At 42.2% G+C, this 18,149-nt stretch overlaps 1 protein-coding gene across 1 annotated transcript in view; it reads right to left on the bottom strand.

Moving 5' to 3' along the window:
* The window catches only part of TSNARE1 (t-SNARE domain containing 1), a gene marked incomplete at its 5' end in the record, with an annotated part of 308,499 nt that overhangs the window by 247,844 nt on the left and 42,506 nt on the right, over positions 1-18,149 (bottom strand). The window contains 3 exons of the mRNA XM_068155430.1: positions 442-498; positions 2,013-2,087; positions 5,386-5,476. Coding sequence (XP_068011531.1) covers positions 442-498; positions 2,013-2,087; positions 5,386-5,476 — 223 coding nt within the window. The remainder of the gene's footprint in view (positions 1-441; positions 499-2,012; positions 2,088-5,385; positions 5,477-18,149) is intronic.

Below are 18,149 nucleotides of genomic sequence, written 5' to 3'. Positions count from 1 at the left end.
GTATCCTGAAACACATTACCATCTCTGCTGCATGCTCTAACAGCGGTTCTCAGAAATGGGAAGGTGCTTTCCAAAGCCCCGTTGTGCACTCCCTTAATGACTCTTGCAACGTGATTTCACTTAGACTATGAGCCCAGCTTCCAAGGAGGGGGTTACAGGATGCTCTTTGATATATCTGAGAATAGACAAAATTCCCATCCATGATGGAAAAGTAGCCCCGTGAGAGAGAGAATGATTAACCAGGCCTTGTATACGTCTTATTTCCTAGGTCCTGTATCTTCCACCTCCAAAGATGTAATATATCTTTATTTGAACACCACCTTACTGGCTTCACTGTAGATAGTGGGGAAGCACCATGCTCTTCAGCATCTTCAGTGGGGTCAGAAAACATTCCTTTTGTAGCAACACCACTTACTGTCAAACAGAGACATGTGAACTTACCTGTTTGGTACTTCTCTGCCCAGTAGGAAGCAAAGCTTTGGATTTCTCTGCTATTTTCTGTGGAAATGGGAAAGGAAAAAAAAAAAAAGATAAAATGGCTCAGAAAATAGTCCAAACACTTAGGGAAGGAATCAAATGAATTTATTACTTTTGGAAGAAAGGGACATAGAGGAAAGCTCTTATTATTAAGAAAAAGAAAGGGAGTATAACCACATTGAAAAGTTGGGTCTTGCCGGATTTAAAAGTCTTCAAAGCTTCCAGAGAGACAAGGTTATCAAAAATGAAACATGCATTTAAGAACTGACAGCTAGGACGTTGATAAGTAGCAATTTAGCACTCAGATTGGTTTCCTGACGTAACTGGGCATTCACAAACTGCAACAGCTAATTTTGGCACTTCAGAAACGATGAGAGTTTTTACATTAACCACCCCAAAAAAACCTACATGCACAGTCCCTGAATTTTCATTTGAACCCCTTTTTAGCTTCACCTAAATCCTTCCAGCTTCTCATTTAAGGGTTAAAGCTATTGCATTTCAAGACCACATGGTTATGTTTTTGAATAGGACAGAGAAATAATTCAAAATATGAGACAGTGGTAGAGCTAATGCAATGCCATTACATAATACACATGCTGTTGAAGGGCAATTTTATGTGTTTTTATGTCTTTATATATTTATTTCTTTTTAAACCAGCAGCAGCAAGTGTTGCAAAATCAATCATCAGAGACCATTTCTAACGGAAAAAACATTATTAAGTGCATGTTGCTAGCCAAAGTTCATTACACCTATATAATTACAACATATATGCCTCCCTTGTGCTGCAGGCATGGGTCAAAGTCACTGAAATAGTGAGTAGAAAGCAATCAGATTTTGTGCAGGCTGTATTTAGATTAATCCAGAGATTAATCCAGGTGCAAACTTGTTACTGCAAGGGAGAGAAGCAGTTTGAGGATGGTAAGCTTAAGTCATTACTACAGTGTTTAAAAGCAAAGCAAATCTGCTTATCAGTGGAGTCTCCCCCGGGTAAAGTGGGAGAGCAAGAAGCAAATGAAGGAGCTGGAGTTCAGGTTTTGTTTGTTTTATTAAACAACTTGATCTTGGTGACAGGTCCAGCCCACAAGATGTGTTCAGCAATCTTCTGGCAAAGTCATATCACACAGCAGAACCATAACATGGGTTAACATTTAAATCAGCAAGGTTGCTCAAGCATTTTCTCTAAGCAGAAGAGGTGAAAGGGGCACTTTGTGATCACTTCTCTTTCTGCCCTGACACACCAAAATAAAATGTCTAATCCATTGGTACCATTGGTGGTCCTTCCAGAAGCACAGCTGGCCAAAGCATTTTATTTTTCCCTTTTCCATTACTGCTGAATTATTCTGCAGCCATATGCATTTGCATGTTTCAAAGTGATAACACGCTGCTTGACTGATAAAGTAAGGAAAGAGGGAGGAAACCACATGTGAGCAGCTCTGTGAAGAGGGTCCATGCTCCTGGGAGCCATGCTTGGTAACACTTAACACTTCTCCTCCAAAACTCACATGTGGAAAAGTGGAAGCAAGAGAGACCCTCACCTTCTGCACAGCTCCATATCTCTGGATGGCATCAGACAGCTGGTTCTTCAACCTGTCCAGCTGAAGTCGCTCTTGCTGTTTTGAAAAAGCAAGGACCAGGTTAGCAGATATCTGGAGATAAATTGAGCAGTAGAGTCTGTGACCATGAGAAAACAGTCCTGGTGGGAGACACCAGGTAAACAAAGAGGGCACAAATAGTATCCTAAAAATTCAATTTCACTGTGGTTGGCAGGATGCTATGAGGGTTTATTTTAGGAAGGCAGCACAGGATGCTTTGATCTTTCAGACCAAAGCAATTTAAAAAAATGTCACCTTGGATATTCAAGACAGCACTCAAGTCATGACTACAGTGTGGCCTGCTATCTAGGCTGCACACCTTCTGTGGCAGGGATATGGAGTGGGGCATTTTGCTGTCCTGATTGTTACATGAAGAGGGCCTCACTCCAACACCATTTCTTAAAGACAGTGAAACCCAAGCAAATGAACAACTTACTGGCATCCAAACACCAGAATTGTTGCAGCACAGTATCCTGCTTCTGTTTAATAAAATCCAGCCTTGGATTATCTGCTGGGGATGTTCTCAGAAAGACAACCCCAGCCTAGCCTGATGCAACTATCCAACCTGCTGCAAAATTGATGCTCTATGATGGAGTCACCAAACCCAAACACTATTGTGCAACACAAATTCTCCTGGAACTCTTCTACCTTCTGCATCTCTGGTATGTTGGAGTTTATGTGCCCAGGTTTCACAGAAGGGAACGAACTGCAAGGAGTAGCAAACAAACCCACATCTACCCTAAAGCTACTAAGCAGAAATATTCACTTGACATCAATTTCAGCTGCTTCAGACAGCTGCCTAAGGATACAAACATAAATTTTATAATGGATGGGATAAAGGTCTTTAATTTTTAATGGTAATATTTTCATACACAGAATATCCCAGTCTTGCAGTTCTCCAGCCAAAGATTTAAAACCATTTTTAGAACAGAGCAAGCATCATTATTCCCACTCTGGAGATAAAGGTCTATAAACCTTATGTTTGTTACACATGCAAAGGAAGAGAAGATTGCCACCCTGGAGAGCTGATCTAATGGTCCAGCATTCATCCTACAAAACTCTGCATTCCTGATAGGCTTCTCTATTTAAGTCCTTTGAGCTTAGTTTGAAAGGAAGCCCTAATATAACCATGTGCTATTTTATATCAGTCTCCTGCCTTGTATCCCAGTGCTTCATTTACATCAGTATTTTTGCTCCTGAAAAACTATTTATTTGCTCAGTTGGGCATCCTGACTCCAATAGCTCCAGCAGCACTTGAAGCTTCAGGGGACATCAGAGAAAGACCCACAGTGAACCATGTTGGTGGTGGTGGAAGACAAGGAAGGAAGGAAAAATGAGCATTTGTTGTCTATGTGTGCATGCAAAACAATACACAGCATAATGTATCAGAAAGGACTGACTATAATGTCCTTAATTAATGGAAGGTTTTTCATGCTGTGAGAAATTGTATGTGAGGAAAGTTTGCAATGTTACCCAGATCTCCAAGAGGGACTTACCAACCAGCAGTCAATGCCCACCAGAACTATTTAATCTATCTAAAGGATGAGGTATACAGGCTTTGTATTAGAATTTGTAGGTTTCATTACTTAAATTGCACACTGTTAGAAAAGAAGAGTTAAAAACACAAGATCTGTTCAAGTAATTGACGAGGGAGCAGGGAAAGTTATAATGTGGTATCTGTAGAGAGTGGCAAGTTAATTCCTTTTATTACTGTAACTGTTTCTTTGTCTAATTCCTTTGGTTCTTAAATATTCTCCCTTTAATGTTACATTTTTCCCCCATGACAGTAAAGCCTGTTCTCCTGAGAGTCCTCTACAGTCACTAGGACACAGTCTATAGGACACTACACAGGCTTAAGGGGAAAATGACATTCTTGTGTGGCATTATAATTACTTTAACATGACCTTTGGACCCAATTTATGTCACAAAACTGAGTCAGGGGATCAGCACCAAGAAAACCCCAACCCTGAAGATGCACATATCTCCAAGAAAGTATCTTCTGTTTCATCCAGATCTGATGTGATCATTCTCAGAGTATGCAAGAAAAAAGTAGTCCCTAGGTTCATCCATAATTAAAGCAACATGTTAAAAAAGATTAAACTATTACGGTTGATCTCTGCATTAAGGTTGATGTCTATGCATGGAGACCAATCATTGCTGAGTTCTCTCCCCATCCTCTGAAGTAGACCATCATTCATTCATTTTTTTATGGTGGGCTAAATTGCACATGGTCTTCCACAGGTTACAAAGGTGGCCTGGAGTGATTCAGCTCTTACAGCCTTATCTCATATGCCTGTTGGCAAGTGACATAAATCCAGGATGTAAAAAACACTTGGACAGAGATGAGTTGTGTGTTTAGGGCAGAGATTTTTTTCTAGATGGAAGGACAGTAAGAACAGAGTTGGAGTAATATATGACTTTGGAAAACGGCAGGAAGTGAGTGAGGATAAAACACCAATTCAGGTAAGTCCCTGACCCAGAAACTTGCTGGAAGCAAGAACATAATGGAAAACTGCCAGGCAGAATCAAGTAGAAAAGACTTGTCCTTTTTCTCATGTCAGTAGCTGAATCACTCGTTATGTGGACGAAACTCCTCCTCAACTCTCACACCAGCTGAAGTTTAACCTCCACGGTATGCTTCAGTTTTCTCCATGATGTATACAAAACAGGCCAAGGCTAGTAGGAACCTATGAGGTATAAAGGCCTTTGTGGAAAGGCTATAAAGATGAGAGTTGCTGCTCTGGCGACTAAGAGATGGGGGTTACTCATACTCCTGAGACAATATTGTTCACATGAGGTGAACCTAATGACAACAGAAGAACATTCTGGCTGTACAACAGATGGGGTTGCTGTGGGGTAAACCGTGACTGAAAGTCCTGCACTGATCTGGCCACAGCCTCTAATTTACCAACCTCACTGCTTCCTTCACAGAAGAACAGAACAGTGAATGAATGTCATGTCCAGACATATTTGACTGCTTTGCCCTTTCCAGACACTTCCAAAGTCACCTGCATCCAGTGCACCCAATGCATAACCAGTGCCAAGCTCATGTGAGTGAGACCTTGAGATAGTTGTGAGCTACTCCAGGTTTTATTGAGAAGTTCTTTATTTCCAGTTCTACACTATCCAGTTTTGGGAGAACTGGTTTCTGCAGCTGTTTTCCCATTGGTCATTTATAAATGGAAGCTCTGCTTATTATATAACAGGAAAGGAAGATAAAACAGCCCTAAAGCACCCACTACCACTCCTTTATTCATTATTCCTCCCTCTCTAAGACCCAGCACATTCCCTCAACAACATCTTGAATGACACATACCCTGGATGAGCCTCTGACAACCTCAGACAGCTGCTTGATGGCTTTGGTGCTCGTCGTGATGGTTTTATTAGTCTCCTGCTGGGTTGCATGCCTACAGAAGAGAAGAGATGATGGGAATTGCAATTGAAATTAATTGCATAATGAGACACTTACAGAAATTTATCAAGCTGCAGAGCAATTGAGACAACACAACACACAGCACGTGGAGCCACAGTACAACTATGCAAGTCCAGAGTCCTGACCAGAAATGGCAGCCAGAAGCCTGTAGGAAACACCAGCAAGTAGCTGCCCAAAACACTCTTCTTGTCACCTGCACAGACAACAGCTGTGGACTTGCAGAGACAATGGGGGAAGATAAGGTGAAAGCAGGGGGTGGACAGGTAACGAGGCCACCACAGATGGCATTGCAACTACAACTGGCCAATGAAGGGTTATACAGCAAAAAGACATAGGACTGGGGAGATGCCTGATGGCTTGGCCAGAAAATCTTGTATTCAGAAGAGAAATTTGAAGAGGCAGAAAATGTCCAGGACAAGTTCACTTACTGTGATCACCTACCTGCTAATGACTCAGTGTTTCCAGGAAAGCACTGTGAAAGTGAAGGTGCAGTGCTGTTTTATGAGCACTGAACAGGCAGGAAGGGAGCCAAACCAGTCCCTCTCCAGTCATGGCTGTCCCTATCCTTTTTACCCCAAATTTCAGTACCATTATTTCTGACTGCTGATTTTGTTCCTCACAACCACACAAAACAGAGGGAAGGAACATAAATGCTGCCCAAAGCCATTTGTTAGCTCAATCCAGTAGTTCTCATGCTTTACAAGGTCAATAGGATGTTTTCATCCTCTGATCTTCCCCAGGGAGCATTGCACATCTTTTTAGTCAGAAATTGTTGCATTTCTGTAATGCTTCAATCAAAAATTCTAGAAAGACTCCAGAAAGGCCTAGAGGCCTACATTGTTCTTCTTCCTTAGAGGATACATTTGAGCCATGGTTGTATTGAAAAGGCTCATTTGACACTGCTCTTCTTTTCAGAATGGGCAGGATGTAGAATGAATGGAAGTTCTCTGATAAGAAAATGTTAAGATGACTTTCACAGAATCACTGAATCACCAAGGTTGGAAGAGACCTCAAAGATCATCAAGTCCAACCTGTCACCACAGACCTCATGACTAAACCATGGCACCAAGTGCCACATCCAATCCCCTCTTGAACACCTCCAGGGACAGTGATTCCACCACTTCCCTGGGCAGCCCATTCCAATGGCTAATGACTCTCTCTGTGAAGAACTTTCTTCTCACCTAGAGCCTAAACCTCCCCTCGTGCATCTTGAGACTGTGTCCTCTTGTTCTGGTGCTGATTGCTTGAGAGAAGAGACCAACCCCTTCCTGGCTACAACCTCCCTTCAGGTAGTTATAGAGAGCAATAAGGTCTCCCCTGAGCCTCCTCTTCTCCAGGCTAAACAATCCCAGCTTCCTCAGCCTCTCCTCACAGGGCTTGTGCTCAAGGCCTCTCCCCAGCCTTGTTGCCCTTCTCTGGGCACGTTCAAGAGTCTCAAGGACCTTCTTAAACTGAGGGGCCCAGAACTGGACACAGTGTGGCCTAACCAGTGCAGAGTACAGGGGCACAATTACTTCCCTGCTCCTGCTGGCCACACTATTCTTGATGCAGGCCAGGATGCCATTGGCCTTCTTGGCCACCTGGGCACACTGCTGGCTCATGTTTAGGCGGCTGTCAATCAGCACCCCCAGGTCCCTTCTGTTTGGCAGTTCTACAGCCACTCTGACCCCAGCCTGTAGCTCTGCATGGGGTTGCTGTGGCCAAAGTGCAGCACCTGGCACTTGTATTTGTTGAATGCCATTCTGTTGGACTCTGCCCATCTGCCCAGTCGGTCGAGGTCCCTCTGCAGAGCCCTTCTGCCCTCTAACTGATCAACATCTGCTCCCACCTTGATGTCATCTGCACATTTGCTGATTATGACCTCTCTGTCCTGAAGACTCATGGCTTGTCCTGGCTTTTCATGTCCTTCCTGCCTCTCTGTTAGCACTGCTGGAAATCAGCTCTTTTAAGGCTTATGTCAACTCTCTCAGCACCTCCTTTGCGGAACAAGCCTCAGTCTTTCACAAGCCCAACCTCAGCTACAAACAAGGACCTCTCAACAAGCACTCTACTGACTGCTGCTTCCATCTAGTCAGGGGAAATGGACATAAGCACCATGAAATGTTAAATTCATTCCCACAGCAAAGTTGGGCAGCTTTTTTACACATAAGATGCACATACAGGCTACTCAGGTGGAAAAGCTGTCAAGGACAGCACCTACCAGCTGTACAAGTGAAAGCCTAGTGTACCACAATGATAACGCCTCTTAGGAGCAGAACAGTAAATTCAGATGTATGTTAAGGGTTGAACAGGCACACAGAAGGCACGCACTCCTTTGGCACCAGACAGGGAGGAGAAACAATCTCATATGAAAACAGCACTCTATCCAATAGCTAGCTGTTCTCAGCTCTCCTTAGTTGCATTAAGATACCATTTCTGTATTCATTCATCAAAATGTATTTCATTTCTTTATGATCCCAGGACCCATTACACCAGCTGACTAAATACATCACTTGCAATTTGAGATGGAAGAGGTCATATCTAGCACAGACAGGTACGCCACAGTGACACTGCAAGAAAAGGAACTGGGATTTGAATCCTGTCACATCAGTTTGAGTACACAGTTACCCTGATCCCAAATCTTTTAATGAAGTAAATCTTACCACCAAGTGCATGAATTCCATAAGCAACAGTTTGAAAATGGAGACTTTTGTAACTAATTCTTCTTAATGCAATGCAAGATGCTAGAGATGAGGTCCAGTCATTTTGCAGCCCTCATTATCTACCCAAAGAATGAGTTAGGGATTTACATCCCAGCAACTCCCCATCCCCAAAACAAAATGGCTTGTTAGGCTCATGCATCTGATCCTTCCCAATCTCTAAAGTTAAATAAACCCTCCTTCATTTGCATTCTAATGTAAAATCTATATTAGACATCTTATGTTATAAATCCACGCTGCACACACACTTTGCACTGCAAAATAACAGGGACCAGGAGTACAAAAAACCAAAAGTTTTGCCTTCCACCTCTTCATTCAAAATGCACTTTAATCAACATGCTGGTGCTTGATTTTGATGCTTCCCACTATGTTGTCAGTACAATTAACTTCTTATTCTTCAGCCTCAGACATACACTGAGAAACCAGACAGGGATTATATTTAATTTACATTAAATGCTATTAAGATTTTCATTTAAAAAGAGGCCCTGAAGGTCCTGTCCCTGCAGCATTTTATTTTAGTATGTAAGAGTAACAAGGTATTTTGTTGTTGTTGTTATTACTATTATTGTTATTATTTCTTTATATTCCTCTTCCTATGCAAGTGTGGAAGTTAATTAAAGGGGTGTCTCTGATGAGCAAAATTGTCTTCTGAAAAAGTCCTCCGCACATTAGTAAGTTACATATTCAGTCTGTGGAGATACCAAATAGCTAAAATATAAACCTTGTAAAAGACTTTTACATCTACAGAGCTACTCTGAAAATAAGAAATGTGCAGAAAAAGGGCATTTCTTAGGAAGAATATCATCTCTTGCTGTGTATTTCTGTATGGATAAAGATTGCAAAGAGAATGCACTAAGACAGGAGATGCCACACTGCTGCATAAGAGTTTGCAATAGCTGTGTCAAGGGTTAGGGCTCAGCTGGTCACTAGACCAACGATGGATGCTCCCAAAGGGTATAAAAAGGGAATAAGGGAGAGAGATTGATGGGACCAGAGGTGGGCCACAAAATTGTTCCGAGGGATGGAACATCCCTCCTATGAAGAAAGGCGGAAAGAGGTGGAGTTGTTCATCCTGGAGAAGAGAAGTCTCCGGGGAGACCTATTTCAGCCTTTTAGTACTTAAATGAACCTTTAAGAAAAATGAGGACAATATTTTTAGCAGGGCCTGTTGTGACAGGACAAAGGATAATAGTTTTAAACTAAAAAAGAGGATATTTATACTAGATCTAAGGAACCATTTTTCTACACTGAGAGTGGTGAAACACTGGCCCAGGCTTCCCAGAAAGGTGGTAGAAGCCACATCCCTGGACACGTTGGCTGTCAGGTTGGACAGGGCTCTGAGCAACCTGAACTAGTTGAAGATGTCCCTGCCCCTGGCAGAGAGGTTCAAGCTAAATGATCTTGAAAGGTCCCTTCCAGCCCAAACCATTCTATGATCTTACAGCAGAGCTAAGGATGTCTCCAGGAGCAGATGATACAGGCTGATGTGTTTGACGATTGCACTAGCAAACACTTACCCACAAGATAGAAATTTATGCTGCATTAGGCTGCTGTAACTTACTGCCCAGACAGCCTCACATCCCAACCTCTAGAGCTGCTTCTGCATGATGAACACAGTGAGCATCTCTCATCTATAAGTATTTATTGCTAATGTAAACATAGTGGAAAGATGAGCAAAGAGGAAAGGTGGTTCTACTAAACCCTAAAGTATCTTTATAGAATTGTTACAATCATCAGAAGAAGAAAAGCTAAATCTGCTTGTTCTCTGGCTCCAAACTGAAGCTCACAAATCTTCCCTCTGCCCCCTCCCCTTTTTTTTTTTTTCCTTTAGGACTTGATTTTGTATGTTGAGGAATCATTTACAACAGGGCAAAATAAGAGCTCTAATTCTGATCTGTCAGCAAACCCCTTTGCATAGGTGTAAACCATCCAGGAGAGTAAAAGCCAGGAGAAAAACAGACTGCGACTTCCAAGTCTGCAGCCACACAGTATTCTATAATAAAAGCATCATAGATTTCCAATTTGCCTGTCACTTGAAAGTATTAGGAGATGTGGTGTTATTTTTCTGTAGGGATCTTAGGGGGTGGTCTGTGGTTGTGTGTGAAAAGACGAGGAGGTATTTCAAATCCACCTGGCATGAGTACTGTGTCATCTCCTCTACACGGTTAGCAGCTACACTGTTCAGCAGTTCTGGATTAAAACATGAATTGCAGTCAGAAAGTAGCCCTCATGAATTTCATCACAGAAATGCAAACCTTAGCAAAATTTTCTGTAATACTTTCAAGATCTGTCAGGCTTTTTCTTTTTTTTTTTTTTTTTTTTCCTCTTCTCTTTTCTCTTTCATTGCCTCTTAAAACTATCTAATAAAGAATGAAGAAACAGGAATCACCAAATAAGGAGAACTGTTGCTCCCCTACAGATTTTGGTCAGTTTCTGCAAGTAGCTAGTTACTCGCTGACTTGGTACCACCAATGGAGGTTTGTCCTCAACCAAAATTATATCCAGGACAGTATTATATGATCCCCTCTAAACCATGCATCACCTGCAGATTAAGTTCAATATTACCACAGATTCCATCTGTCAATCATTACTTTCAGACAACACACAAAACAGGACCCCATGGGAAGCAGCTTAACAATGTGACTGACATTAGTCACCTCTCAAGTTATTTTTCCTTCTCCCATTCATACTATTACCAAAGTAAGTTTGAATTTTACAAGTTTCACTTTATTTCCTAATAAAAGAGTCCCTTGGATCCTTTGAAAATGCCCTGCTAGCAATGAACTATATTACACCTCCTTCTCCCTCCTTATCCAGTAAGCCTCTTAACTTATCAAGAGACAGAAATTAATTCAATTCAACATCATTTCATTTGGATGAACCCTGGTGCCCACTGATCATGATAGTATGTTTTTTTTTTTCCTTCTGGTGCTGATAAACTGCTTATTTTTTTTTTTTTTAACTATTCTCACAACTTAGGTTCTACAGAAGGAGACCATCTGGAGAAAATAACACTCAGGAGAGACTTTATCACTTTCTACAAGTACCTGGAAGGACACTGGAACAAGGTGGTGGTCAATTTCTTCTCTCAACTAACAAGCACTGGGACAAGAGGAAAACTGCCTCAAGTTGTACCAGGGGAAGTTTAGATTGAATATTAGGGGGAAAAATATTCTTCCCCAAAAGGGTTGTCAAACTCTGAAACAGGCTGCCTGGTAAAGTAATGGAGTCACCATCCATGGAGGTACTGAAAAGACATGCAGACGTGGAGGACTTAGCACTGCTGGGTTAATGGTTGGGCCTGATCTGAAAGGTCTTAAGAAACCTAAATCATTCTATGTTTCTATGATCCTGTGCACCACATTTCTGCAAAACACAAGCAGGTCCCTCCCCTTTCTGCCTGAGGACCTCAGCTGCCCTCCACAAGCTCTTAGTATTCACCAGCATTTCCAGCATCGGCCCAGTAAAGTTTTTAGCACCCTAAGGTAAATGGAATCAAACTGTGACTGCTCTGATTGCTTTCCCTGTGCTTTCTAATTCTGTCCTGCTTTTCTAATTTCTGCAGAAACAAGTGGACCATGGCTAAACAACTGTCACAGAAAGGTTACTGGGAAGTACCCCTGAAGCAGTTCTCAGTGGTATAGCCAGAGGTGCCTGTAACAACACCAGAAAGCTATTAAGTAACATGAAACCTAGGTACAGTTGTTACCACCCTTTCTTCCAGTAATTGACTGCAACTTTCTCCTGAAGCTTGGATCAGCGTCATCTTCCCAGGTTTTTCAGAAGCACAACACCAATCTAAGGCCCCGAGTTGCTGTATTTAGGGCTCTCATAAGGAGGCAATGGAGCCAGTCAACTTGCAGGGAGGAACAGGGAGAACCACACACTCTCTGAGTCCTGCATGTACTCCATAAACACAGAAAACATTTTATATACCATAAGAGAGTGTTAGAATATGTCACCCTTCCCTCAAATCTGCAGACATGGAATGCGGGGGAATGTGTTCAATATTGGATTTGTATCTATTTGCATCTATTTCATTTCATTGCTATTGTTTTATTTAAAGCTATTTTAGAATTACAGAATCATACAATGGTTTGGGTTGGAAGGGACCTCCAAAGGTCATCCAGTGTAAACCCCTCTGCAGTAAGCAGGGGCATCTTCAGCTAGATCAGGCTGCCCAGAGTCCTGTCAAGCCTCACTTGGAATATCTCCAGGGATGGGCCTCAACAACCTACCTGGGCAGCCTGTTTCAGTGTTCCACTACCCTCCTGGTAAAAAACTTGTACCTAACATACAGTCTAAATCTATTCTTCTCTAATTTAAAACCATTGTCCCTCATCCTATCACCACAGGCCTCTCTCTCCATCTCTCTCTCCATCCTTCTTGCAGGCCCCCTTCAGGTACCAGACTGTATTTAGGTCTCCCCAGAGCCTTCTCCAGGATGAGCAACCCCAGCTCCCTCAGCCTGTCTTCACAGCAGACAGTAATTTTCCAACCCATCTCTTTCTCTCTTATTCCCTTTCTCTTTCCCATTGGGAAGGGACAGGGGTTCATAAAGAGCACATCATTTATCTAGTGGCCAGCCTAGCCCTAACCCTTGACAGCTTTTCCAGCATTGCTGAGTGTTTTTGTTGTTTTTTTTTTTTTTTTTTTTTATAGTAAGACATACTACCATGCTCTCAGTGACACAGCAACACATCCCACACTGTACACACCAGTCCTAACCAAGGGCTCAATCTGGATAGAGTTGATTGCTACACTAGTATGCAGGAATATGTCATACACAACCCCCCATGTATGTAGGAAATAGAGGGACAAGTGGAGAGGAGATAAATTGCACTGCAGATTAATTTAGCCTGTTATCCTTCCCACAGTTGCTCTCTTGCTTTAGCATTTAACATGAGTTTAGTATGGGGTATGGCACTGTGAAAAGTAAAATGAAGGGCACTTTACTGATGTGAATAAGTGATTGATTGCTTTTGCTCTCATTGAGAAACTGTGCTGAAACCCTCATTAATAAAGAAGCCAGTGCTTTCTACTTTGGAGTACAGAGAGTTTTGGTGACCAGAAATGTATATTTTTGAGGCTCTATTATGATTTTAAAAGTTGCTTTTGCTGTTTCATGTCTTTTCCTGCCATCCACCTTCTGGGTGGCACAAACAACCAGCTGCAAAAAGCAAATAAATCACAAAAATTTCTGAGACCAAGGCATTTTCACCCCCAAAAAATTATTTCATTAAAAAATAAAGGAAAAAGAAAGCCAACTTTGCTTAAAGTCAGGCAATTTTAATTGAAAAATGAATCCATTTCACTCAAAGAACTGTGAGATGTTTTGTTATTTTGTGAAATGAGCAAGAAATCAAAGGCAAGCAAACAGCTGGAGACACTTTGCAGTTTGCTGTTGTTATTTGTGTATTTCTAGTTAGGGGTATTAAAGCACAAATGTTCCTATGTGCATACTTAAATTAAGCGATGTGCCTAAACCCAGTTCCTCAATCAGGATTTAAGTGAGGAAGAAAAGGCATTAGCAGCAATTGTGCCACGGAAATTGGCAATGTGTAGCAAACAGGCATAGAAACCTATGAAAAATGTCCACCCTTGGACTAGCAAGAAATCTAAAGAGAAAGGCAAGGACCAGCCAATCCTTTTGCAGTCTAAAGTGTAAAAACAAGTGGTTTATCACCTCCAAGAAGCCCAGCTTTATGAATCAACAAATATCCAAGAAGCACTGAAGCAGGACACAAACACGAAAGCTACAGAATCACAGAAACGTCCAGGTTGGAAAAGACCCTTGGAAGCACCAGGTCCAGCCCATAACCCTACTCTAGAAGGTTCACCCCCAAACCATATCCCCAAGCACTGCATCCAAACGACCTGTAAACACATCCAGGGCTGGTGACCCAACCACCTCCCTGGGCAGTCCATTCCAGTGCCTGACCACTCTTTCTGAGATTTTTTTTTTCTTCTAATTCCCAGTCTAAACCTACCCAGTCACAGCTTGAGGCCATTCCCTCTTGTTCTATCATTAATTACCTGTGAGAAGAGACCAGCATCCATCTCTCCAAAACATCCTTTCAGGTAGTTGTAAAGACAATGAGGTCTCCCCTCAACCTCCTCTTTTCCAAACTAAACAGCCCCAGCTCCTTCAGCTGCTCTTCACAAGATTTATTCTCCAGGCCCTTCACCAGCTTCATTGCACTCTCTTTGGTACCTCAACATCTCTCTTGTATTGAGGTGCCCAAAACTGAACACCTGGGCATACTGCTCATATTCAGCTCCTTGTTGATTAGAAACCCCAGGTCCCCTTCTGCTAGACAGCTTTCCAACCACGCTTCCCCAGCCTGTAGCATAGCTTGGGGTTGTTGTGATCCAAGTGCAGGACCCTGGCATTTGGCAGTGTTGAAACTATTGTTCAACCACTGCCAAAAACAAGTGCTATGGGCTTCGGAAGGAAGCAAGTCGGCAAAACCGTAACTTCTGATGAAGTTACAGTGCTCCCCCTCCAACCCATCCCATGTGACAACTGAAGGAAATCACAGAATCACAGAATGGTGGGGGGTGGAAGGGACCTCTGGAGACCACCTAGTGCAATCCCCTTGCTAAAGAAGGCTCATCCAGAGCAGGTTGCACAGAAACAGGTCCATACATGTTTTGAAATTCTCCAAAGAAGGAGACTCCACAACCTCTGTGACCAGGCGATTCTATGATTCTATAAAAGTCAAGGCTGGTAACAGTGCTGTCACTTTCTGAACACATTCTTTTGAGACACTTATGCCAAAATCGAATTTTCCTCTTATTTTTCCCTTTTTTTTTAGCAATAGAAAGGAGAAAAGTAAAACATGAAGACAATATGCAGCAGAAAGCAGCTTTAAAATATGTTTGCCTGAGACATGTTTGTTGTGTTGTTTGTTTTTTGGTTTTGTTTTTTTTTCCTTGTGGCTTTATTTGTTTTAATAATGCACTTCATTCTCAAAAAGCATGGAGATGACTAAAAGGGATTGTGCTGGGAAGAAAAATGGATCTCAGCAGCCCACGTACCACCTATTGCTCTACCCCATATACTTCATATGCCTCTTTAGATCTGACATCTCTGCAACTTTCTGAACATAAGGGCAAGCTGTGAAGTGCAAGGGAAAGTAATATATTTATCCTGCCCAGAGTGCAATACAGAGTTCTTGATCCCTAAATACTTTTCCTTCTATCTCCTCCATTGTCTTTTCCATTCAACTTAAATCTCACTCTGCCTCACGCCACCTTTCTAGCTGCACATTAATTTAGCAGGCAGAGAAACGTCTCTGTCTCTTTTTAGGAATGATTAAGCTTCTAAAAAAAGAGACAAAGTCTTAAAAGAAATTCTACTGGTGAGGCTTCTCTGCTCACCAGATTCATATTTCATCAATTTAAAGAGCCTTCAGACTCTCGAGTGACAATAATGTGTAATTCCCAATGTACCACAAGTTACTCCTCCCCACCACCCTCCAGCTGACATCAGATCATAAAGCAGCCTAGCAGTTAGATTACCAAAACACAAGGCACTTTATTGGCCAATAAAACACCCACAAGAGCGGCCATGTGAATGAAGACCCCATTTTGTGGGGCAATAAATTTTGCACTAGCACCCAAAAGGCATTGCTGGTAGAGGAATTGTGCAAATCACCATCCACAGTCCATGACAAAGCCTCTTAGGTTGTGGCCAGAAGGACATGTACCTCCAGAGGGAGAGCAACAATTACAATGCACTACTGGTGGTCCAAAAAATTAAACTTTAAGGAGATACTTCCTCAGGAAGAATGGGACACAGATATATAATAGGAGGATAAACAAACAGAATAAAAGATCTGAAGAATTTCATTAGAAATCAACAGGCTCCAAGGCTTGCTTCAGGTAAGACAAGACTGTTTTTTTTCTTTCTGCTGGCAGAAGGCAATGGACCAAGAATATAATGAACTCAGATACAGCAACTCTGTTTACAGTAAGGGACAATGGAAATATCCAATTCTTCCAATCCATTCAAATGTGAAAACTTTTAAGTTCTGTTATCACAAGCCTCCGCCGTTGATAGCAAATTTGTTGTCTGGAGTGAAAATGGATTCAGCTTAAGAACTGCTGTTAAGAGTCCAATGCAGGTACTTGAAAGAAGAAAATTACCTGATGAAAGATCAATAACACTTCTCCCCCTGAATTGCAGCTTATGTGCAGAATAAAATATTCCAGGGACTGATTCTGTGTCACCTCACTTCCACACAAGCTATTGCAAATGTAACTAAATTATGTATTTACGATCAGGCTGTGAAAATCACCTTGCATTCGCACAGGTGGAGACACAAAGGCAAACAGAAAAAGTCACACTCTGCACCATAAAAGCAGACAAATCAGCCCAAACCTTTCTTTGCAGTTTTAATGCTTAAAAACAGCCCTTCATATGACATGGTTAAGTACTCTGGGTTTATACAGTAGCTACCAAAGGGTTGTGCACATGGATCCAGCTGACAAGCTGCTGAATGAATACAGCAGCAATATCCGCTAAAGCCCTGATGCACCACAGGAGAGGTGCCTACAGAAGCAGGGGACTGACCTCTCCTTTGAAAATAAAGGGATCTTTCATCAAAACAAGGTCAGACTGAAAAGCAAGAAGGTAAGGGGAGAGATTCTAAATATTTTTTTTTCTCTTTCCTAAATAGAGATAAGAGTTTGTTCAACTGACTTCTGGAGTTCAATGAATCACAGAATCAGAGAATGGTAGGCTTTGGAAGGGATCTCTGGAGATCATCCAGTCCAACCCTACTGATAACCTAATTGCTTTGGTCCAAATGCAATTTCCAGCCTTGGAGAGTTGTCACTGGTCAGTCAACAGAGTTTATCAAGATGTTTGGAAAGCTCCAAAGCAATCATGTAATTTAAATAATAGTAAAGAAACCAACCAAACAAACAAACCAAAATTAAAAATCATTGCTTCCTGATTATCTTCTTCCCCATATTAATGACAAAACAAACAGAACAAAACCAAAACCAACAACAAACTAAGTCCTTGCTACACGGAACAGCAAAGAGAACTGGGTACTTTCAGCTGCACTTGCCAGACACAAATATTCTGCCCATCCATTGCCCAGCCCAGCCCAACATGAGCAGGTTATTTGGTGGTTGTAGGCTCCTCTAAGCAACTGTACCAGACCATGTCCTTATGATCTGTTAGAGCAAATGCATTGCCAGAGCTGAATCTTTTTGCTCACTTTGCAGTCCTGCACCAAAGGTAGATGTCTATGGTATGGTCACAGTATCACAGTATGGTAGGGGTTGAAAGGGACCTCAGGAGATCATGAAGTTCAAGCCTCCTGTCAATGCAGGCTCACCTAAAGAAGGTCACACAAGAATATGAACGTGTCCAGGTGGGTTTTGAATGTCTCCAGAAATGGAGACTCCACCACCTCTCAGGGAAGACTCTTCCAGTGCTCTTTCTCTCCACATGTTCAGATGGAACATCATATGTTCGGATTTGTGCCTATTACCCTTTGTTCTGCCACTGGGTGACACTGAAAGAAGACGAGTCCCATCAAGAATGGTCCTGAACACAGTTGCAGCCATTCACAAACCAGCATGTTACCGTGACTCTGCTGTCACAAGCTACCTCAATTTCAGTTCAGCAAGATTTTGACAAACTTCACACCCTCTGTGAAATGCAATTTTCTGCCGTGGAGGTGCTTCATAATCTGTGCTCCTACTTGTCACCCAGATGGATCCTTATCACCTGCTTCTCACCCATCTGCAGACACGGGGGTAGGGGTTGGTCTCTTTTCCCAAGTACCTAGCAAGAGGACAAGAGGATAAGGCCTCAAGTTGCACCAGGGGAAATTTATGTTGGATGTTGGGAAAAATCCTTTACTGACAGAGTGGTCAGGCATTGGAATAGGCTGCCCAGGTCAGAGGTGGAGTCATCATCCCTGGAGG

Source organism: Melanerpes formicivorus, unplaced genomic scaffold (genome assembly GCF_026170545.1).
Source record: "Melanerpes formicivorus ecotype bairdi unplaced genomic scaffold, bMelFor1.0.p_v2 SCAF_32, whole genome shotgun sequence".
Classification (NCBI taxonomy): Eukaryota; Metazoa; Chordata; class Aves; order Piciformes; family Picidae; genus Melanerpes; species Melanerpes formicivorus.
This window is presented reverse-complemented; position numbering and strand designations above follow the sequence as displayed.